This window comes from Electrophorus electricus, chromosome 15 (genome assembly GCF_013358815.1).
Source record: "Electrophorus electricus isolate fEleEle1 chromosome 15, fEleEle1.pri, whole genome shotgun sequence".
Classification (NCBI taxonomy): Eukaryota; Metazoa; Chordata; class Actinopteri; order Gymnotiformes; family Gymnotidae; genus Electrophorus; species Electrophorus electricus.
Window position 1 is genome coordinate 13565098 of NC_049549.1, and position 19580 is coordinate 13584677.

General features: G+C 45.1%; 1 protein-coding gene across 4 annotated transcripts in view; it reads left to right on the forward strand.

Moving 5' to 3' along the window:
- Positions 1-11084: 11084 nt before the first annotated feature.
- bcas3 (BCAS3 microtubule associated cell migration factor) overlaps positions 11085-19580 on the forward strand; it is a 163175-nt gene continuing 154679 nt past the window's right edge. For all 4 annotated transcript variants that reach the window (XM_035533992.1, XM_035533993.1, XM_035533994.1 and 1 more), the window contains exons 1-6: positions 11085-11161; positions 11872-11960; positions 12833-12887; positions 13471-13546; positions 15007-15113; positions 18363-18444. In XM_035533992.1, coding sequence (XP_035389885.1) covers positions 11108-11161; positions 11872-11960; positions 12833-12887; positions 13471-13546; positions 15007-15113; positions 18363-18444 — 463 coding nt within the window. In that variant the 5' untranslated portion in view covers positions 11085-11107. The remainder of the gene's footprint in view (positions 11162-11871; positions 11961-12832; positions 12888-13470; positions 13547-15006; positions 15114-18362; positions 18445-19580) is intronic.

A 19580-nucleotide genomic window follows, 5' to 3' on the forward strand; every position in this document is an offset into this window, starting at 1 on the left:
CGCATTATTTATTTAAAGCCATAATTAATAAGAGCGCCTTCATCACCGTCCCTGCACTTCAGATGGTTTCCATTTTTAATGTTATTCATGGGGGGGATGAGAGAGAAAATTTGAAATCTCCTTCCCTTATTACCACACCAAGGGAGTGTCATATCACTTAGGGCCTGATTACATGGCTGCCTGAGCCCAACTGTACGTGAATACTGTATTTGCAAACACTCTTCCGAGTTCTGGTTCTGAGAGCGGCGTGGCAATCGGCTCGCCTGTCACAGGGAGACAAGTGACGGAGCCAAATTACCTCCCCCAAGGTTATTTCTCCATCACTCCCCAGCAATGCAAACTCGAGAAAAAGAAAAAAAACAACAAAACCCCCCCCCCCCCAGACGTCTCTCGACTCGGGTCTCAGAGTGAGGTCTGATAGCCTAGAGGTAGACATGAGAGATGGTGGGGGGGGGGGTTAGCCAACAACAATCTCATCTGCAGCTAAATGAGACAGGAAGACGTTAAAGATTCTCATTACGGCTCCATCCGAGTGTCTTCGGTCAATCCTCGGACTGAGACAGAGTGAGAATTGCTCCTGACAAACGCTCATATGAAATGAACATTGAAGGATGCACCCGCGGTGCCAGATGGGTTTGAGCCCGGCGGACCGGGGCCTGTTATTGACAGCGTCTTGCAAGGGCAGAATGTAGTGGGTGCAAGGGCCCTTGGGGAGGTGGGGTGGTGAGGAGCTGAGGTGGTAGTTGTGGCAGTAGGTGGCATATTAATGTCACATAGCTCTCAGGCCCTGGTGGAGGCTTTCAGTGTGGTTCTTACTCCATACATCAGGGTCTTTAAAATATCCCTTTGGGCCATGGTGGAGCTACTTATGGAGCTATTAACAAAGACAGTGTGTGCAAATTGTTTCCCAGTGAAACATGTAGAGGACTTGAAAAAGGCCGGCGTTTTTGTGTTTTTTTGAGGACGGACTAATAGGCACTGCTCCAAGAGGACGACCCCTGGGCCTTTAACTATTTTTATAGTAAAGTTCACATGGAAAGTAGGTGCCATTCATATTCGGTAAGTCACCCTGGATTTGGATGGGAAAATGAGAGAGGGGTTTCGTCTCTCCCCCGAGCCGCTGCAAAGCTGCTGCCGTGGAAGTTTGCTGTGTCATGACGTGACGAAGCAAAGTGTTCTGAAGGACCACATCATTTCCGACACGCCACCCGAACAACCGCTGCGTCTCCTGCTGTGGCGCTCAGTCTCTATCACACATATGAGGCCTAATTTAATCTCAGGCCCTACTCGAATATAAGGCAAATGGAAGGATGATTTTATATATATATATATATATATATATATATTTTATTATTATTATTTTATTTTTTTTACTGGCCCCGTGCGCCGCCTTGCTAATATGGCAGAGAGTTCAGCTCGAATAGCAGACGAATCACGAGTACTTTAATTTGACCCAGGAGAAGTGGGGTGGGTTTTTTTTGGGGGGGGGGGGGTTAAAAAAAGGCGAAATGATCCGTCCAGCTGAAGAGGGGAAAGCCAGCCGGCTGGCTTCACCTGGTTATTTTTAGCGTTGGCTGGTGGCAGCAGGTGCACTCTTACTTGTGCTTATGGCATCAATATAAATGAGAGATAATTACTTTTGTGACAACGTGCCAATTAAATTAGACTCCGCAAAACAACATAATAGCAATTTATTATGCTCTGGTGAGCAATAACAAACCCATCATAATTAACACTCTGGTCGCAAGCAAGAGCCGTTTTGTGCCATAAATACAATCTGATTCCCCAAACTAAACATCCGGGCCAAACTCGATCTAAGTCGGATAATGGCATTAAAGGATTCTGGCAAAATGAGAGCGATTGGTCTCACACATTCTAATGAGTGTGAGCTGATGTGTGTACGAGTACAGCGAGGAGGGGATTGGAGACGGACCGTGCCGTTTGGGCTCTGGGAGGTGTCGTCCCCTGTCCACCGTGAGCGAGGGTTTCTCTGCACAGAAGGAGGTGCTTGTGTGTTCCCTCGGAGGCTGCGGCACTGTCGGCAGGGGCTCACCTCCGGAGGTCTCCTCCATGACAGACAGCAACCTGTCGCCTCGCCCAGGCTCCTCCACCTTGCGTTGCTGCGCCACCTCCCCCGTCCTGAGCTCTGCTCAGCGCTCGTCGCCCGAGGACATGACTCTGAGTCAGAGATCTCGCCTGTGGCAGGCCCTCTAATCTCACATCAGTGTGGGCTCACCTCCGCGGCCCCGGGAAGGCAAAGCGCGGCTCACGTGCCCGCCGACTAAAAGGCTTTAACGGTGATATGAACAGAGGGAGCCAGCAAGCTGCCGGGCTGTGCCCAAACGCCATCCATCCGTATCAATACCTTCAAACAAACACTTAAACGGGACTCTAAATGGCGAGAATCAGGCAAATTGCGCTATTAACAGACCGCCCGGATGTCACTCGCTCTCAGGGGTGCACCGTCCCTCCACCACGCCTTTAATTGTGAGCCCCTGATTTGATTTTTAAAAGCAAAGCTTAAGTGAAAGCCTGTTACACTTATTAAGGAGCCATTTCACAAGGATTAATTATCACGAGCAATTATTTGCAATTGTATCATGCGAAAGGTTAGCTGTAGGTGACGAGAGAGGAAACAGACTTGGGGCGATGCAACCAGTGAGCACGCCTGTGCATTTTAATGCCCTGTGAAAATGAACTCGCCCGCAGAGCAAATTGCATTGACCTGGATCTCACGCGTTGATGGTGGAAAGGCAAATCCAGAGGAGAGCCTTTAACCCTTCGCATGGTCAACAGAGAAGCCTGACAGGTTTTGAATAGAGTTGGTCCTGTTGGGCTGTGCAGTAAAACACTAGTAGGATGAAACTGACCGTTTAATATGATGGCTTAAGATGAAGCCGTGTGCAGCTCGGGAAACAACCTGCAACTGTGTACTTTAGTAATAGTTACCTATAATATTCTTCATTCATGCTGTGTACTGACTGTCTGTGCTCTTTTGTGTGGCTTTCAGTTTCTTGTCTGTCCCGTGGTGAGGGGAAAAACAGAAAAGGTCTTTTTTAGGTGTAAGGGCAACTAGTGATAAGTTGATCCCAACCCGAATGCCTCGTGTTATTCAAGGTGTCATGGCGAATTGAATAGTTCAAAGCTCCGTGGATGGACTACACGGCTGGCCGGAAACAAAGGCTTCACCGGCCAGAGGTATGACACAGAAAACGCAGTGCAGCAAAACTGTTTAAAAGTTATTGACTTAAGCTGATAGCATCTCGTCTCGGACCGCAAAAGTTCTTGGGACTGAATAAACAAATAAATAAGAAGAACAATAAACAAGCGAACCCCAATCAATAGTGTGACCAGGGCACTCGGAAGGCAGCCTTTCTCCTGAGCGCCACGGCCGAGGAGCACTAAAACAAACAGTGTTTGTGTAAAGGTCTTCTGGCCCCAGTGGACCCAACCTGCCATTGATTATGGTGATGTTGCTCATAGCCCTGTTTGGCCACCTGACAGAAGGAGAAAACAGAACTCTAATGTGTACAGATCATGTTTGACCATTGGCGCAGGGACCGGCGAACCCCTGCCCGGCACACCACCCTCAGAGAATGCTTAACCCGGAGGCAAGCTAGCTAACCACCCCCACCCCACCCCACCCCACCTCACCCCACCCCACCCCACCCCTGCTACCCCGCCCAGACCCACAGCCAGTTCAGGCCATATTTGCTTGTTAAGCGTGACACAAATGGAAACCAGGGTTGAGATGGGGTTAAACACATTACATTCAAATAAATCTTTTACTGTCTTCTTTTCCACTCTAGGCAGGGATTTGGCCCGATAACATACTTAGCATTGATCTATGCATGCATTATGACATGAGGATATGTATTTGATACAGACTACAAAGCATTTCTGCAAGTCGCTCTGGACAAGGGCCTCAGTCAGATGTTCTACATGTAAATGGGAATGTGTGAAGAGTGAAGTTCACCATGTAACAGGTTTCATATTAATTAACTGCAGGATGCGAAGGTGTCACTATGTCATGTGAACGTGCTACTAGGTTCCCTCTGTCAGTCACCGGTCGTTTTTTTGACCGCAGTTTACAGAACGCCAGTGAGTTGTGTGGGTATGGCAAGCCGTTAGTCCTCTGGAAAAGAATCACACTATAAGAAGAGCCCAGGGTGCAGGTCGAAAAAGACCAGACAGGGAAGCTCCATCATTGCTCCGGCAGCATCCGCTCGCGTCTGATGGCCTGTTCCACTCGGTGTACTCCTCCTCTTTAAGGGGAAATCAGTCATGGCACGCCATCCATTTCAGAAGCTGCGCGACGCAGAAGTTCCATCCCCAGCCCGGGCCGCGAAGGACCACTGCAGCCTCCAGTGAGGAGCAGCGCGCCAGCTGCACACTACAGGGAAATGCAGGCCAGACTGCTGTGGTAAATTGGGCTTTTTGTGTTTTGCCTGTCCACATAGGGTGCCGGGTACCTTCGGGTATACCGTGCTGGACTTCCCATACGTGTATGGCGCACGTGTATGGGTGTCGACCTCCCCACAGTTTATCAGCGCGCCATCGACTGCACTTGCTATCGGACAGTCCTTATCTTGAGCTCTGGGTCTTGTGAGGTTTTTAGGTTGCTGCGTCTAAGACGATTCGAACACGGGAGGGTGGAGTGATGAATGCGACGGTCATTTTGCTTAAGTGAGGGTCGTGATTCTTTGTGCCACTTCAGGATGTGCATGTATTCCTGTACTTGATTTCTACGTGTTTTATTTTATTTGTCCCACATGGTTAAGCGTTGGGGTGGCGTGGGGTGGAAGTTCGCGGGTTTGGGGATACATGTTTAAGGTTTGATGTTCGCGTGCCCATGTGTGAGTCCCCATGAAAGGTAAATAAAAAATGAATGACTAAAAATACCAGACAGCATGAAGAGGCTAGGCAGTGAATGAATTATCAAAAACAGACACCATCAAAAAGAATGAGCTCATGCAGATAGATCTGGGGGAAGAGCAAGATGAAGAGATAGACCTAGTCGTGGTGTGCAGAATAAAAGTGTTTCATGTGGACCCAGGAGTGGGTTTGTCAGGAGATACAGGCCGTCAAACACGTTCATAGTCCTTACCCTCTGAGCGACCGTCATGCTCCCATGACTTTGCTACTTTCACGCCTCTTATTCTCTAATTCCAGCTGCACCTGGGCCTCCTCTGGAGAAATACACACATACAGCCACCCACACACACACACACACACACATACACACACGCAAAAGAAGCAAATTCATGCCATCCTGCTGCACAGACAATAGTCATGGTGTAGATATGCGTACAGGCCTTTCTTCCTCATGTGCACACACAGACAAGAATTTACTGAACCGTCGGCACAAATAGGAGTAAAACAATGTTGCTCAAAACCCCAGTAAGGGTGACAGAGAGGAGCAGTTCCTCTTCCACTTCTGAAAATAATTACTGATGCTGGAATAAAAGATAGTGACACAAAATCTGTACGCGGTGAAAAACGACAAATGTGTGCTCTCTCCAGAGACGTTGTGTGTGACCCGTATGTTGTGATGAGACTTCTGATTGCTTTGCCGCCATTGGTCATGTGCCTGTCTTTTTCTAATAGTAAAGACAAGCCTCCCTGCATGTCTAATATCAGTGTAATGTAGGAACGGTTTCCATAGTAAAATTACTTATAATACATCACTGCCACCTAGTGGTGTAGGAAGGAACCAACGCCTTACGTCAGATCAGTAACAAAGCTTAGCCAGTTGTTGTTTCCTTATTAGAAACTGCAGTCCTGAAGGAACTTGGTTTTAATAAAGATCGTAGCTGTAAGAGGATCACGTCATCAGCTCTAGAAGGAAAACTGAGGACATTCAAATAAAACAAAACCTGTAAAAGCAGTTATCTATTTGAGATTCGTCTGGCGAAGAAACTAGGAGGTCTTCATACTATCGGAAGGTCATTACGGAACATCCAAGGACAGGCACGTTCCCATTCCTGAGACTCAGCTCAGAGAACGTACAGAAATTCACAACCGTGGGGGACACGTGCTGCCCTTTTTCCACGCCCAGTTCTCCAGCACCATGGACAGCTCCAGTCATCTCTCACTTCTGTGCGAACCAAATCCTGCCCCATTTTCCCGAATCCCACCTGCGCACAGTTGATTGGCATAGGCGCAGCATATCAAGAAGGATGGCGCGGTGTCATAAAACTCCGACACCATGTCATAAAGTGTCACTACGTACATCACTGTACCATGTTGTGGCTGAAGGTGAGAAACATTTTCCCCCTGTTCGCTTTTAGATTGCCACAAAGTGCCAGTAAAATAGACTCTCCCCCAAGGCCACAGACGGCCATAAAGTTATGGAGTTTGCCAACGCACCCACCAGCTCTGCCGTTACCACATTGTTTTGCCTCCTAAACTGCTTTCTAAAGTACTTCACGAAACCACCCGTTTGGATTTTGTATCAAACTAACCTCCATTGTGCTGCTTTCAATAACATGTTCCTACACTGGCTCCTAATGACAGCCATGCCAGCTATTATCGTTATCTGCAGAACGGGAACTACAGATGAAGCATTAAGAAGCTGTTAGTGCGATGCCAGGAGGCTTCCCTCAGCATGTGCCCTCCAGTGGGGGCACCAGTTATTTCATTATTCTGTCAGAACTAAGTCAAAGTAAGAGAACACAAGCTGCTTATATATATATATATTTTTTTTTTTTTAACAGCAAAACATGAGCACACGAGCCTATTCATAGCAGTAGAGCTGGAAGGTTCCTCCTGCTCAGGGTATTTTAAGCACATGGCCAAAAGACAGGAAAATGTTCTCGAGAGATATGCAGTTATGCAGTGCTACATATACACTGCAGTAGCAAGCATAGGCTATAGAGTGTGTGTGTGTGTGTGAGTGTGAGTGTGTGTGTGAGTGTGAGTGTGTGAGTGTGAGTGTGAGTGTGTGTGTGTGAGTGTGTGTGTGTGTGTGTGTATGTATGTGTGTGTGTGAGTGTGTGTGTGTGTGTGAGTGAGTGTGTGTGTGTGTGAGTGTGAGTGTGTGTGTGTGAGTGTGTGTGTGTGTGTGTGTGTGTGTGTGTGAGTGTGAGTGTGTGTGAGTGTGAGTGTGTGTGAGTGTGTGTGTGTGTGAGTGTGTGTGAGTGTGTGTGTGTGTGTGTGTGTGTGTGTGTGTGTGTGTGTGTAGACTGAGAAAGAAAGAGGGAAGAGAGACAAAGACACCTGGCCAACAGAATGGCGTATATGTGTGTAGAATGTGAACTCTTAAAGGGCATGAGACTTTTCTATCATACTATAAATCAAAATACTTACATTTTCACTACTGTCAGACCCCATTAGTGTGGCTCTGTTATCATAATTTGGTTGCTGGCTCCCTCTTGTGGAGATAATGTGTAATATGGGCACTCCTTAACATTTTAATTGAGGTAATCACTTACTAAATAAGAAAACCAGATATGGATGTAATTGTAGTTAATGTGCATTATTTAATGCTCCATGGGAACGTTGATAGGTAGTGTTTCCAGTATGGTCACATTTTTTCGAGTACGTCTGTATGAGTCTCATAGCTTGTGACTTTCAGAGCTAGGTCTGTGCAAGGCTTCTGGACAGGTGTGCAGAAGGCACTTAACACGATTGCTCGGATGTCAAATTGGGGTCATGCCATGGCACGACACTATGAACTCTGAGGCTTTCACCACAAGCGCTTTGGGGTGTTGGAGGAGTGGAAACAGCCATCAGAAACACCGTTTAAAGTAGAATCCATTTCGCGACCGCCCACGCCAGGAACTGCAAAGCCTGGTTCAAGTCGCATCACCGAGTTTGCTGATGACACTTCAGTGGTGTCTCATCAGCAGCATCGATGAGTCAGCACACAGGCGGGATGTGGAGCAGCGGACATGCAGGTGCAGAGACAGCAACCCGTCTCTTTGTGTTGCTCAAACTAAAAAGATCATTGTGGACTTTGGGAGGACGTGCAGTACACCATCTGCACTGCATGTCATTGTCACTGGGACTGTGGAGAGAGACGAAAGCTTCAAGTTCCTTGTCCAGGAGGACAACGGAGTTTCCTGACCAGCTGTCTCACAGTCTGGTATGGGAACTGCACTGACTCAAACCAGAAGTCACTAGAGTAGGTTGTGAGCAGAGCCAAAAAGATCATCAAGGCCTCTCTACCCACCATTACTACCTGCTAGGCCAGTCACTGCAGATGTAATGCCTCCAGCATTACTAATCACCCCTCCTACCCCACTCCCAGAACATGTATATTATGTTTTATTTGCCAGTTTGCCCTGGTTTGCGTGACTGGTTTGTTTGTCCTTAGAAATGAATTTTCTATTGTTTCTATTGTTTTGTATAGTCCTGCATACTGTTGTTGGGTGGTGTGCTATGAACTAGAGGTAGCAGCATCTTGTTCCAGTGTATACAAGCTACACGCAGCAATGACAGTAGAACCTGACTTGATTTGGTTTGACTATAGGTAGGCTTAAGCAGGGGATATCAGTTTCAGATCCCACTAGAGAGTGCTTGTGTTTCATGAAGATGAAAGCACTTTTGTAGTGTTAAGCAAATTATTCTTTTGAAAAAGCTGCCCTTGGTTAATAATAAAGCCATGGTTGCCTGCTTCGTGGTAAATCAAGCAGCCAAACAGACTAGACAGCACTGTGAGACTGACAAGTGCACAATAGATACTGTAGAAATGGCCCATAGTGTTACCACCTCAGTTCTGCTTCGTCACTCCCAGCCATGAGTTTATCAACTCCACCTCTCTGGGAGATAAAGTCGGTCCCTGTCACGGAATGCTCGCCTCCCGCGAGTCATGTGGTTCGGCCCGCCACATGCAGTGGGAGGACTGTCTTGTCTGTAACCACGCCTGCGCACATTTGCCCCTCGTTCGTCTTAATGTATATAAACCCATGTTAAAGTGTGCAGGGTGTTGGTTATTGTCGGCATAATGTCTAAATGTAATGTGGTTCTGTTAGATGTGTTCTTGTGTATCGTGTTTGTTTTGCGTTAACCGTTTCATGCTTCTTGTCTGTGATAAGTGTGAGTGCCTTTGTGTCTTTAGGTGTTAAGAAATGTTCGTCCCAGTTGGAGGAGTCTGTGCGTCCTGCCCCTAGCCCTACGGCACTCGGGCCGCCACATGTTACAGCCCCTCCCACACCCGAACACTGGAGATGTAGCTAGCTTGGCTAGCACCTAATACCTAGAAAGTGTGGAAGTCCAAAATGCTCGGTGTGGATAGGGCTCTTAGTTGGGGATGTTGCCCTAGAAAAACAGTACTGATCTTTAAAGAGACCCTGCTGTCTCCGGGTCTAATGCTTTTCAAAAAAGAAAAAAAGACATTGAAAAGGACTTTGGCTCCCAGAAGAGCCGTGAAAACTGGGTATCACGAAACACTCCAGGTAACAGGAAATGTACTTGTTTGCCTGGGTACAGTGATGGTTTTATAACCAATGTAGTCCATTTTTTAATGTATTTTAACACAATAATGGTGTACTGGTGTACTGGTGTACTGGCGGTGTAGGAAGAAGGAGCACCGAACCAGACAATGCCACAAATATTCCCATTGGGAAATGTGCGTGGGGCTGCCCAGTGAGGGGCAGGAAACCTCTGGAAAAACCTCTGCATCAATGCCACACCTTGGAAGTTTGGCTACCGCTGCGGACTTTGGGTCAAGTGCAGCTTTGACAGGAAACAGCTCACTGCCCTCATAGGCACCGGCTTGTCTGTGCTGCTGCCATGACTAGCAAACTGCATCTGGTCATAGTGGTGGGTCTGAGCCAAGTGCACACGTTCCGGCTCACACCTATACGGGATGTGTGCACACTCGGCCTGCTCCGTGCTCGACCTCAGGAAGGACAGGATGGGTTTAAAGAAGAAGCAAAGGAAATTGACTGCAGCAGTTAGCAGCAGAGCAGAGGCAGAGAGTCGGATCTCCCTGGGAGCCTTCATGGTCCGTGGGGAAAGCCGCTGCCTTTGGAGTAGCTGAACTGCAGGGTCAGAGCCGGCTGGTGGTCGCAGGGCTTGCTGTCAGAATGGTGGCACTGTGGCTGTTCGCAGGCGAAGCCACCGGTCCTGGAGGAGCTGAACACGCAGCGATAGTGGTGGTTGGTGGATGCACAGAGGGTCGTGCATGGATTTGTGGCAGCAGCGTGGGTTGGGCTTAACAGACAAACAGAAACAGCAGATGTGTGACCCATTGCATCATTACAGAGGCTTCTTCGTGGCCACAGAGAACGACTGCGCATACACAGACACAATGCAGCACAGCATCAGCTATTCCGGACCACCACCTACCCCTGGTCCCGCTGGCATGCCGTTCTGCCATGCACGAGCAAACCTGGTTCACTGCAAATCTCCTGATGTCTGGACATGAGTTCGGAATTCCCATAAAGCTCATGTTCGGTTGTTCAGCAGGGTCAGATGAGGACAGCACGCCTGTAGAGGCTTACGTTGAGGAACTGCTCCCAGGGACAGCTGCTGCTCTCACCAGGGATATGGGTGCTGCATTAATGGACACTGCCCCAGTCTCAACAGGCCAGGGGGTGCCTCAGGACATGAATGGTGAAGGGAATGGACGTGCCAGCTCTTATGCTATTTTTCTGCAGTACTGCTGCAATAATAATAATAATAATAATCATCATTGCTGTTATTGTTATTTTTGCTGTTGTTGTTGCTGAATGAAGAATTCCATACGAGATGAGAGGCACACAGTAATTACCGACTAGGGTATAATAATATCAGAGACACTGGAGGCCACTTAAGTTTAATTATAGAAGAATGGACCGAATAAACGCGTGGTAAAATAATTATGGTCTACATATGAACACAGAGACTTAGAGACTTGAGCTACGAAACCAATCTCTTTTGTAACACCCAGACACAATCTCCGGACATATGTGTGCTTTTTCTGCTCCTATCAAATGTTATGGCAACTTTGGTGCCGAGGGTTTTTTTCTGTAAAAGTGACCAATGAAAAGATGCAGTTCTAACCTTCCCTGATTGGCTCTAAAATATTAAAAAGACCCGCCTCTTGCATGATCCGATTGGTTTGTGGACTGGTTTGGGACGCTTCCATTGGTTGCTAAGATACACGTTTCCGCTGTATTAGATGGTGTTTTGTGGCGTTTTGGGAAGCCCTGTGAATTTACACATAGAGTCCTGGGTAGGTATAAATGTCGCCGAAGCGAATATTTATCTATATTTGTGTATTGTATTCGCAGTCGTTGTCATTATTCAGCCAGTTTATGAGCTTCCTCACAGAGTGAGCCTAGTTAGCCGTGCTAGCTACACTACACTGTGTACTGTGCTAAGCTAATGGCAGTGAGCGAAGTCAGGCTGACTAACCTAACCGTGTCAGCTCTTAAACATGAACCTCGGTGTTATTTTGTTGGATGCTTTGACAGTCAGTGTTTTGTCAACGAAAGTGCTTTTTGGCTAAATCTTTGCAACTGTAGCTGGGATAAGTAAGTCAGTTTACACGCTAGCTAGCTTGTCTGGCTAGCCCAGTGGTGAGAGCAGGGCTGAGTTGTTTTCCACGGTAAGCTAGGTTAGCTAGCTTGGCGTTTTTGCTTACTTTGTCATGAACAGGTTCGCATTGTATGTGGGTTGGGGAGAATGGTAGCCCAGGATGAGCTCTGTTTTCTGTCTAAAACTCACCTCTGACTATTGATCCTTCCTTAGCTGTTCCATACTAATAAAAGTGTGGTTTATTAGAAAGATAATAAAGTTTGTACCAGTTGTTGTGCAACGCTCATGCACAAAGCCAGCCCCAACTCCTCCTACCCCTCCATCTTATCCAGTGTGTTGATATAAACGTGAGCAGTGAACCCGAGTCAGCGCTGCCCCGTCACATCTAACACTGTATTCTCTCAGGAAACAGACTGGTTGACCATGGCAACCGACTCTCCGCGCAGACCAAGTCGCTGTGCTGGAGGGGTTGTGGTTCGAGCCCAGGCTGCTACGTAAGGATCAAGCTCTTCACCTGTTGTAGTTTGCTACATGTTCCTTTCTGTCCGCTCTCCATGTGGGATACTTTTGTTATACACCTTTCGTCAGAATGTTCAATGAGTTCCATTGTACACTTTGCACCTTGCATTAGTTGGAATCAGTAAACATTAGTCAGTAGAGTCAACATATTAGTCAATATGTTTCACTGAGTACAGTTGTCATTGCACATATAGAAAGTCCAGAAGTCACTGATGTAACGTGTGTGTGTGTGTGTGTGTGTGTGTGTGTGTGTGTGTGTGTGTGTGTATATATATATATATATATATATATATATATATATATATATATATATATATATATATATAATATGAATGTGAATATATAAAATGGCCTTTGCCCAGTGCCTCTGCGTTTGAACTCACTACCTCTAATTGGCTCCAGTTTGTTTACTGCTAGCTTCACGGCTCATGTGTTATTAAAAGGGTTTGCGTTTCTTCTTTTCTCATGCACACTACAGGTATTATCCTGCCGTGGAGGAATGCAGCTGTTCTGAGTTGTGGTGTTTATTCCACATTTGTAGTATGCTATAAGTGTGAACCATACACAGCCCAGGTCTCCCGATGTTTGAAAGCAATTTATCATGACTTTAAAATAAAAATAAGAATGATTTTCATTTTAATTGTATATGAGCCTGATTTATTATTATTATTATTATTTATTTATTTATTTATTTATTTATTTTTTTGCAATTACATATGTAATTTTGTTTTACAGGGAGTATCAAAATAACATGTAATACATGTGTAATTTGTCATTTTTTTGCAGGGAGCAGCAATGTGAAATATATAAATGTAATTTGCAATATATTTGTCATTTTGTTTTACAGGGAGCAGTCTTACATGGAAAGTGTGGTGACATTTTTACAAGACGTGGTTCCTCAGGTTCTGTTGTTTCTCCTGTTACTATATTAATAGCCATGTTGTGTGTACTTAATCAAAGATAGACGTGGGTTATTTTGATGCAAATACATGATCGCTATGAACCACAATTTTCTGGTTTCTTGTTATTTTACAGTTATGAACACTTTATCCAGTTAACAATAATTAGATAATTATTGAATATAATTATGTATATAATTCTGTTCCTAATGTTATATTAGGTGATCCAAATGTTCCAAAAAATTATTCAATGTCAAGTTAGATGGTTAATTATACTGTTATTTTATTTAAGGTTTATTTTTTGCAATATGAATCATATAATTACTGTAAACTGTAAATTGCCTTGTACATTCTAGTTTGTTAGGTACTTAATACAGATAGATTAATGCTAACTTTTATTCCCTTCAGTGGAAAGACATATTCTGAAATGCCATCTAACAGATAGCATTATTGTTATAGTTCATTTCCAAATGAGTTAAACATTCCATATGAGACTTATCTTGTTGAGAATATCTTTTTTTTCTTTTGAGATGCTGATTAGATTCTTGTGGGGGTTTTTTTTGTTGTTTTTGTGTTGATTTTGAAGGCTTACACCGGGACGCCTCCAACCGATGAGAAAGAAAAGATCATTTGGGTTCGGTTTGAAAAAGCCGACATCAATGGTGCGTTTCTGCTTCTAACTCGTATTTCATCCTTTCCTCACGTTGCCATTCACCTCTTGCACACTTTGGGCTGGTTTAGAGTTCAGTGGACGCGGTGACACATACGGTTGTTCATCACCATGTTGATTTTGCTGATGCTTGAGACAGTAATGAGGGCAAGAAGCGTTCATATCTTTTAACTACATTCTATCTGCTTCTGGAATAAATGATGTTTAGGTTGCTTTTGTGTCATTAGACACATCAAATGAGGGAGGGACCATAAACCAGCTGACAGTCATTACCCAATTAACCATTTCATCACTGAAGGTACTGCAGTTACTGTGATACAGCATTGGGACTCCTTTGTTGGTATCTTAACTGAATGTGTAAATTATATTACACTTACAAACATTTTCTTATTAATGTACCCAGTCTCATCCCTTCCCCAGCAGATGGGACACAGTTCTCATGAAAATAATCTAGTAATTTAATAATATCTTAAATTTCTTGACTTTCTGCAACTCTTAAATCACTTTAAACTCATGAAGTTGCAGGAAACCTATATGCTAGTATCATATTAGAATCACTTTATGTATTGTATCTATAATAAAATTGTATTTATATTTAGATGTACTTAAAATTTCCACAGATGTATTACAAACTTGTGAGTGGTGATTTCAGTTTCTGAGTACTGGAAAAATTGCAAAACAACTGAGTAACAAGTTGTAGTCATCATTTTTCATTGGGTGTCAGCATAATGCTTTATTGCAGAGCTGAGCCTGGGTGAGCTTTTTTGGCATGGACCAAGCTGTATTCCTTTTGCTGGCTCATTTCTCAGTAGGGAGCTGAGTGATAGCATTATGTTTTTCTCAATTAGATTTATGTAAGTGTGTCAGCTATTTAAAAAGACAGAAATTCAGCAACATACTTAGAACAGCTGTGTTCGATTGCATTTGCCATGATATGTCCTCCAGTATTTATTTCAAGTACAAGTTAGTCTCTCAGACTTTTCCATCCAACAAAAAACAGCCTATTTACTCCTTTGATTAACTACACAAACTTGCAGTCTTTATTTAGAATGTTGTAGACTTTTGTGGGACCACATATCCACTCTGCCATGCCTTCCTGGCCTGTATATTGGGTCCTTATGAGTGGCGAGTGTTAGGAGTCTTGCTGTCCCCTCCGAGGGAGAATGCAGAGAGTGATCTGTGTCCTCCGTTTAGTAATCACTGTGATGTGCTTCTTCAGGCTTTGTCTGCCGCTTGAACCTGAACTCAGCAGGGCAGGCCTGCGTTCTGATCTTTAGGCCTTCATCTTACTGACACAGCAGCTGGCCAGACAGTTTTTCCCCCAGTTAAATGTGGTATAACAGCTGGCCATGTACAGGAGTAGAAGAGTTTTCCAATTGAAGCATCTGTAGTCTGTGGTTTTTTGAATGTGATCTTGTCTGTCTGTTTATCTATGTCCGTGTGTATGTCTAGATGTGGCCCGTTCACCAGAGCTTTTGGAGATGCACGGCAGCGGTGCTGATCCACCCCTGTGTCTGATGATTGGCTATGCAGATGGACTGCAGATCTGGAGCATATCGGTGAGTATAAAACAGAAAATTATTTGCAGCTGTTTTTTAAAATGTGTTCAGTAACGCTAGCAGAGAAGAAAAATATCTTGGCCTATTCTTTCAACACCAATAAATATATGTAAATGTATTCCAGTGAAAATAATGATATTAATAAAAGTAATTAAAGTCTATAATGTAGTTTCGCGGGGTCTGGGTGTGCTGAGGAGGGGGAGTGGATCAGGGGGACTCTGATTTGAAAGTAGTTGCACGTGGCTGAAGTGACACCTTCACAGGAGCCTCCTTCTCCTTTCATATCTGACTCACTGTTTGTTGCCCAGCCGGGGTGGGTTTTGTTCTGCCTCTCTGCCGGTGTGCGCATACCCAGCTGGGTATCAGCAGTTACTTGTTCGTCTTATTCCCTGTCTGTCATTTCACCAAGAATGTTTTCCACTTGTTTTCCACTCTGAGCCGTCTGCTCCATTGTAATACTGAATGGTTTGATGCTTGTGCAGTTTCACTTTTTGATCACTAGGTGTCGGTGCCGTCAAAGACAAGGCCTTGGTATGGCTTAGCGTTTCGGTTAAATGTACTGTACATAAGGCTGTTCTTACGGACTGTTAATATACAGTAATTGCACAGTTTAATTTAGGGAAAATGAGATCAGATTCACTTCTGGATTTTGGAAGGTTGCTTATTAAATTCTGCATCTATGCAGTAATGGCGAAATGGTGAATAAGATATTGAAGTACAATACTGTTGTCACCACTGACACTAGATTACTGATCACTGGTCATTTTTCTTTTGCGTCGTCCTTTCCTGTTTCTCTCTGTAGGTCCTCATGCCTTCATGTCCCAGTTTCACCTTTGTTCTCTTGTTGTATCTCGGTGGTGTGTTTTTCACCGGCGTGCTGAAGTGTCGAAGGCCGCCCAGCCTCTGGCCGTGAGCGGCTGCGAGGCGTTTGTGCCAGTCGCTTGGTACGTCACCTTCTGTAATGGCGTCGAGCGTGGGAGGAGGAAGAACGGGGGCGTACAACACTGCCCACCGGAGAGTGTGTGCGCGTGCTCGGGTCTTCGCACGACACCATGCACACATCAGCATCTCCTCCTGCGAGAGAAATCCTTGACTGGAGAGGTGTTGGGGGCCAGAGTGCGATAGCGGATGGGGGCAGGTGTGTGGTGCAGGGGCCTGTTCTGTCTGGAGCCAGCAGCAGCCGTGCCGCCGGCTTTATTAAAGCATTTCAAACTCTGATGCGGCTCGAGCCACTCCAGAGGTCTCCGTGTGCCGGCCGGGGCTGGGTCTCTTCCTCACCGGAGCTCCTTTGGAAATGAATTCCGCAAGTAATACTCCTGAGTAGATGTTGGCAGTTAATATTGATTGCGTTCATAAGGTCTAGATTACAAGTGTGTTAAGTTAATTTATTTTAAGATGCAGTTTCCTTTTGGCCAAGTTCATCTCTGTTACAGAGCACCGCCCTGCAGGAGACAGGCTATCGGCCGTCCACCCCAGTTTGACATTGATCCTGCTCTGACCTCGTCTACTTTCCCTATTAAGCCAGGTTCTCGGGATAGTCTTTCTATAAATCGCATGTCACATCCACCTAAATTTTAGTTCTTTTTGATTTTGTGAATTAGATCAATTTGTATTCGTTTAAATGGAATTGGGGAAGTACACAACAACGAGAACTGGTTTTGCATATTGCTGTGATATAAAAAGTCATTTAATCGTTGCCTCGTAGATGGCTGGCACATAAAGCTCGGTGATGTGGACAACACAATGGGAGATGATGTGTGCGTTAATGTAAACCCAACAGTCTGGTGAATCCCATTATTCTTTCGTGAGGGATTTTTGTGAGGGATTTCACCCTGATATCCCGCTTGCACTCTCTGCAGCTCACGCTCTCTGTCAACCTTCCATATTCCAGATGACATGTTAATCTGTCTGTCTTAATAAAAACATGACTGATCCTTCTCTCTGCCAAAGCTACTAATCAGAAGTGTTCATTCTCCGGTGGAAGTATCAGATTAGAATACATGGATTATGCCCAATAATGTGATGATCCATCTTCATGATTTAACACACACACAAGCATTACAAAGGGTATTAGAACCAAAAGCAGAATAAAGGGTTTTGCCATTATGCATTTCTTTCATTTGTGTGCCTTACGCTGCTGCACTCATTGGAGTGCCAGTAAAAAAATGTCTTTTAAAAACCTGTTTATTTTTTTTCTTTCCTTGTACCATTCGTCTTTTTGCCTAAGGTATACGGTTACATACCATCAGTTGTACAGCAGACGTGCTCTTTGCCCAGCAGTGTGTACTTGCACTGTATCTTAACATGGTAGCTTGTGCGTTGCAGCTAGGCTGTTACCACGGCAGCCTTGCTCGACCCCCCCCCCCCCCCCCCCAGAGTACATGATTCATATTACAGTGTGTACAATATCTCTCACACTCATTTATTTGCTTCCAGATTATCAGTGGATGATCAGGCACTCTTGTTGCACTCTGCCCTTCAGGAGCCACTGGCATTGGGTGTAAGGGATGCGCATCAAAGCCCATATTAACGCAGCTTCTAGCTGACCCCGCGAGTTCCTGCCAGCACTGCCGAAGGAAGCTTTGTCACGTATTCCGAATCTGTATTCCGTATCGAAACCATGCAGCGGTGAGGCTAGCATAACCATCAGGCCGGCAGCAGTAGGTGCTCCGTGTTTTCTGAAGTCGAGTGGTTTTGTGCATCTTGATATCTCTCTCTGTGTCCCTCCCTCTCGGATTCCCAGATTACGTGCTGTGCTTTTTTTTTTTTTTTTTTTTTTTTTGTGGCTTCTTTTGGTTGTTCAACAGATGGCCAATGTTTGGATTCTCATTGTAGAGCAACGCATAACAAACCACTTCACCACCAATACAGACCAAACAATGTATCATTTGATTCCAAAAAGGCTTTTATGTGTGTTAAATGTTAACAGGGGAAGCATGGTTGGGTGGCTAGGTATTTACCAGTCTAAGAACCAATAGTCAGTTCTTTTAAATGGAGTGTTTATACTCAGAAAGCATTTTTTTAAAAGTTCTTGTAAATGCGCTTGCTTTTTGTATAATAGTATAATCTAACACTTGAAGGTTTACTGATGTTGTATTAGTGCTGTACTTCTTATACCAGCAAAAGCCTTAAAATAATACCTGCTTGCTTCTTTCCTCTGTTCTCCAGAGGCCTGACTGAGCTGTTTAACCTTAGCTGACTTGGTGTGTGTGTGTGTGCGTGTGTGTGTGCGCGTGTGTGTGCACGCAGCTGAGCGGCGAGGCCCAGGAGCTGTTCTCAGTAAGGCACGGTCCGGTTCGAACTGCTCACATCCTCCCTGCTCCTTATATCAGTGAGTATCTCAGTCGCTCTTCCAGTGCTACCCGGTCAGCCTTCTCCCTCTGCCTGCTCCAGTGTACAGTCAACATTCAACAAGTGCAAGCAGTGTTGATTTGACCCAGAAATTTGTCTATAACAGTAAAGTATTACAGATTTAACTCTGGGAAGTGTTTTTGCACATGTCTGTATTCCTATAAAGGATTCTGATAGTGACACCTATATTTGCATTGAGATGAACATTGATGTATTTCATGTGATATGACGTTTTATTGTACCGCAGGCACTACAAGTGGCAAGCATAAATTTGTTTTACAAATGATTTGCAGAGAGTAATAGATATTCAGTAGTTATATGGTCTTTAAGTGTCGTCTCATTCTTTTGTGCTTTGTTCTGCCTTCTGTGTGTTACATTTAATTTAACGACCACCTTCTACATCCTAAATGCTGAGAGTTCTCCAGAGACCTGCTGTTCTCCCATCCTGATATTAAAAATGTGTCCTGTAAGATTAGTGTTGGCGTGCTGTCAGCTGGCAGGCTGGGTGCATTACCGGCACTCCCGCCAGAGGAGATGCAGACTTCAGAGACTTTTCCTCCTCTTTCATCGCCGCGTTCTCGTTGGCCCGTGCATGCTTGCGGTCAGTGCATTTGTAAAAGGAAGGAAGAGGAACAGCCCGACTAGAGCGTGCTCCATGTCACCGAATCCCAGCGTACTAATAACCTAATCGTGCAGGAGAGCTTCTCTTGGGGCACGGGCGAAATCGCTGTCCCATTTCTACCGATATCCAGGGTTTTTCTCAGCCGAACCTGCACTGTTAGACCACATGCTTGGCAGGCTCTTGAACAGTAAACATGTTGTCATCGACACTCTCCATGCTATTTGCGGATGACAAGGTACAGTTGAACTGCGAGAGCGCCATTCAATGGCACTCTTAGTGTGACATTTGTGTCCAGATTTTGCGTTCCGGTCCTTCAGCAGATTCCAACAATGCACAATGCCGGCTTTCAGAGCGAGCTGGAAGTGGATGAAGGCTGGCTGCAGTAATAAGAAGCAGCAGATAGCCAGCACATGAGGAGAGTGAGTCGCTGCGAAATAAAATGAATTGTTCTAATGGGGAAACTGATTGCAATCTGTATGGTGAAAACAGTGTTG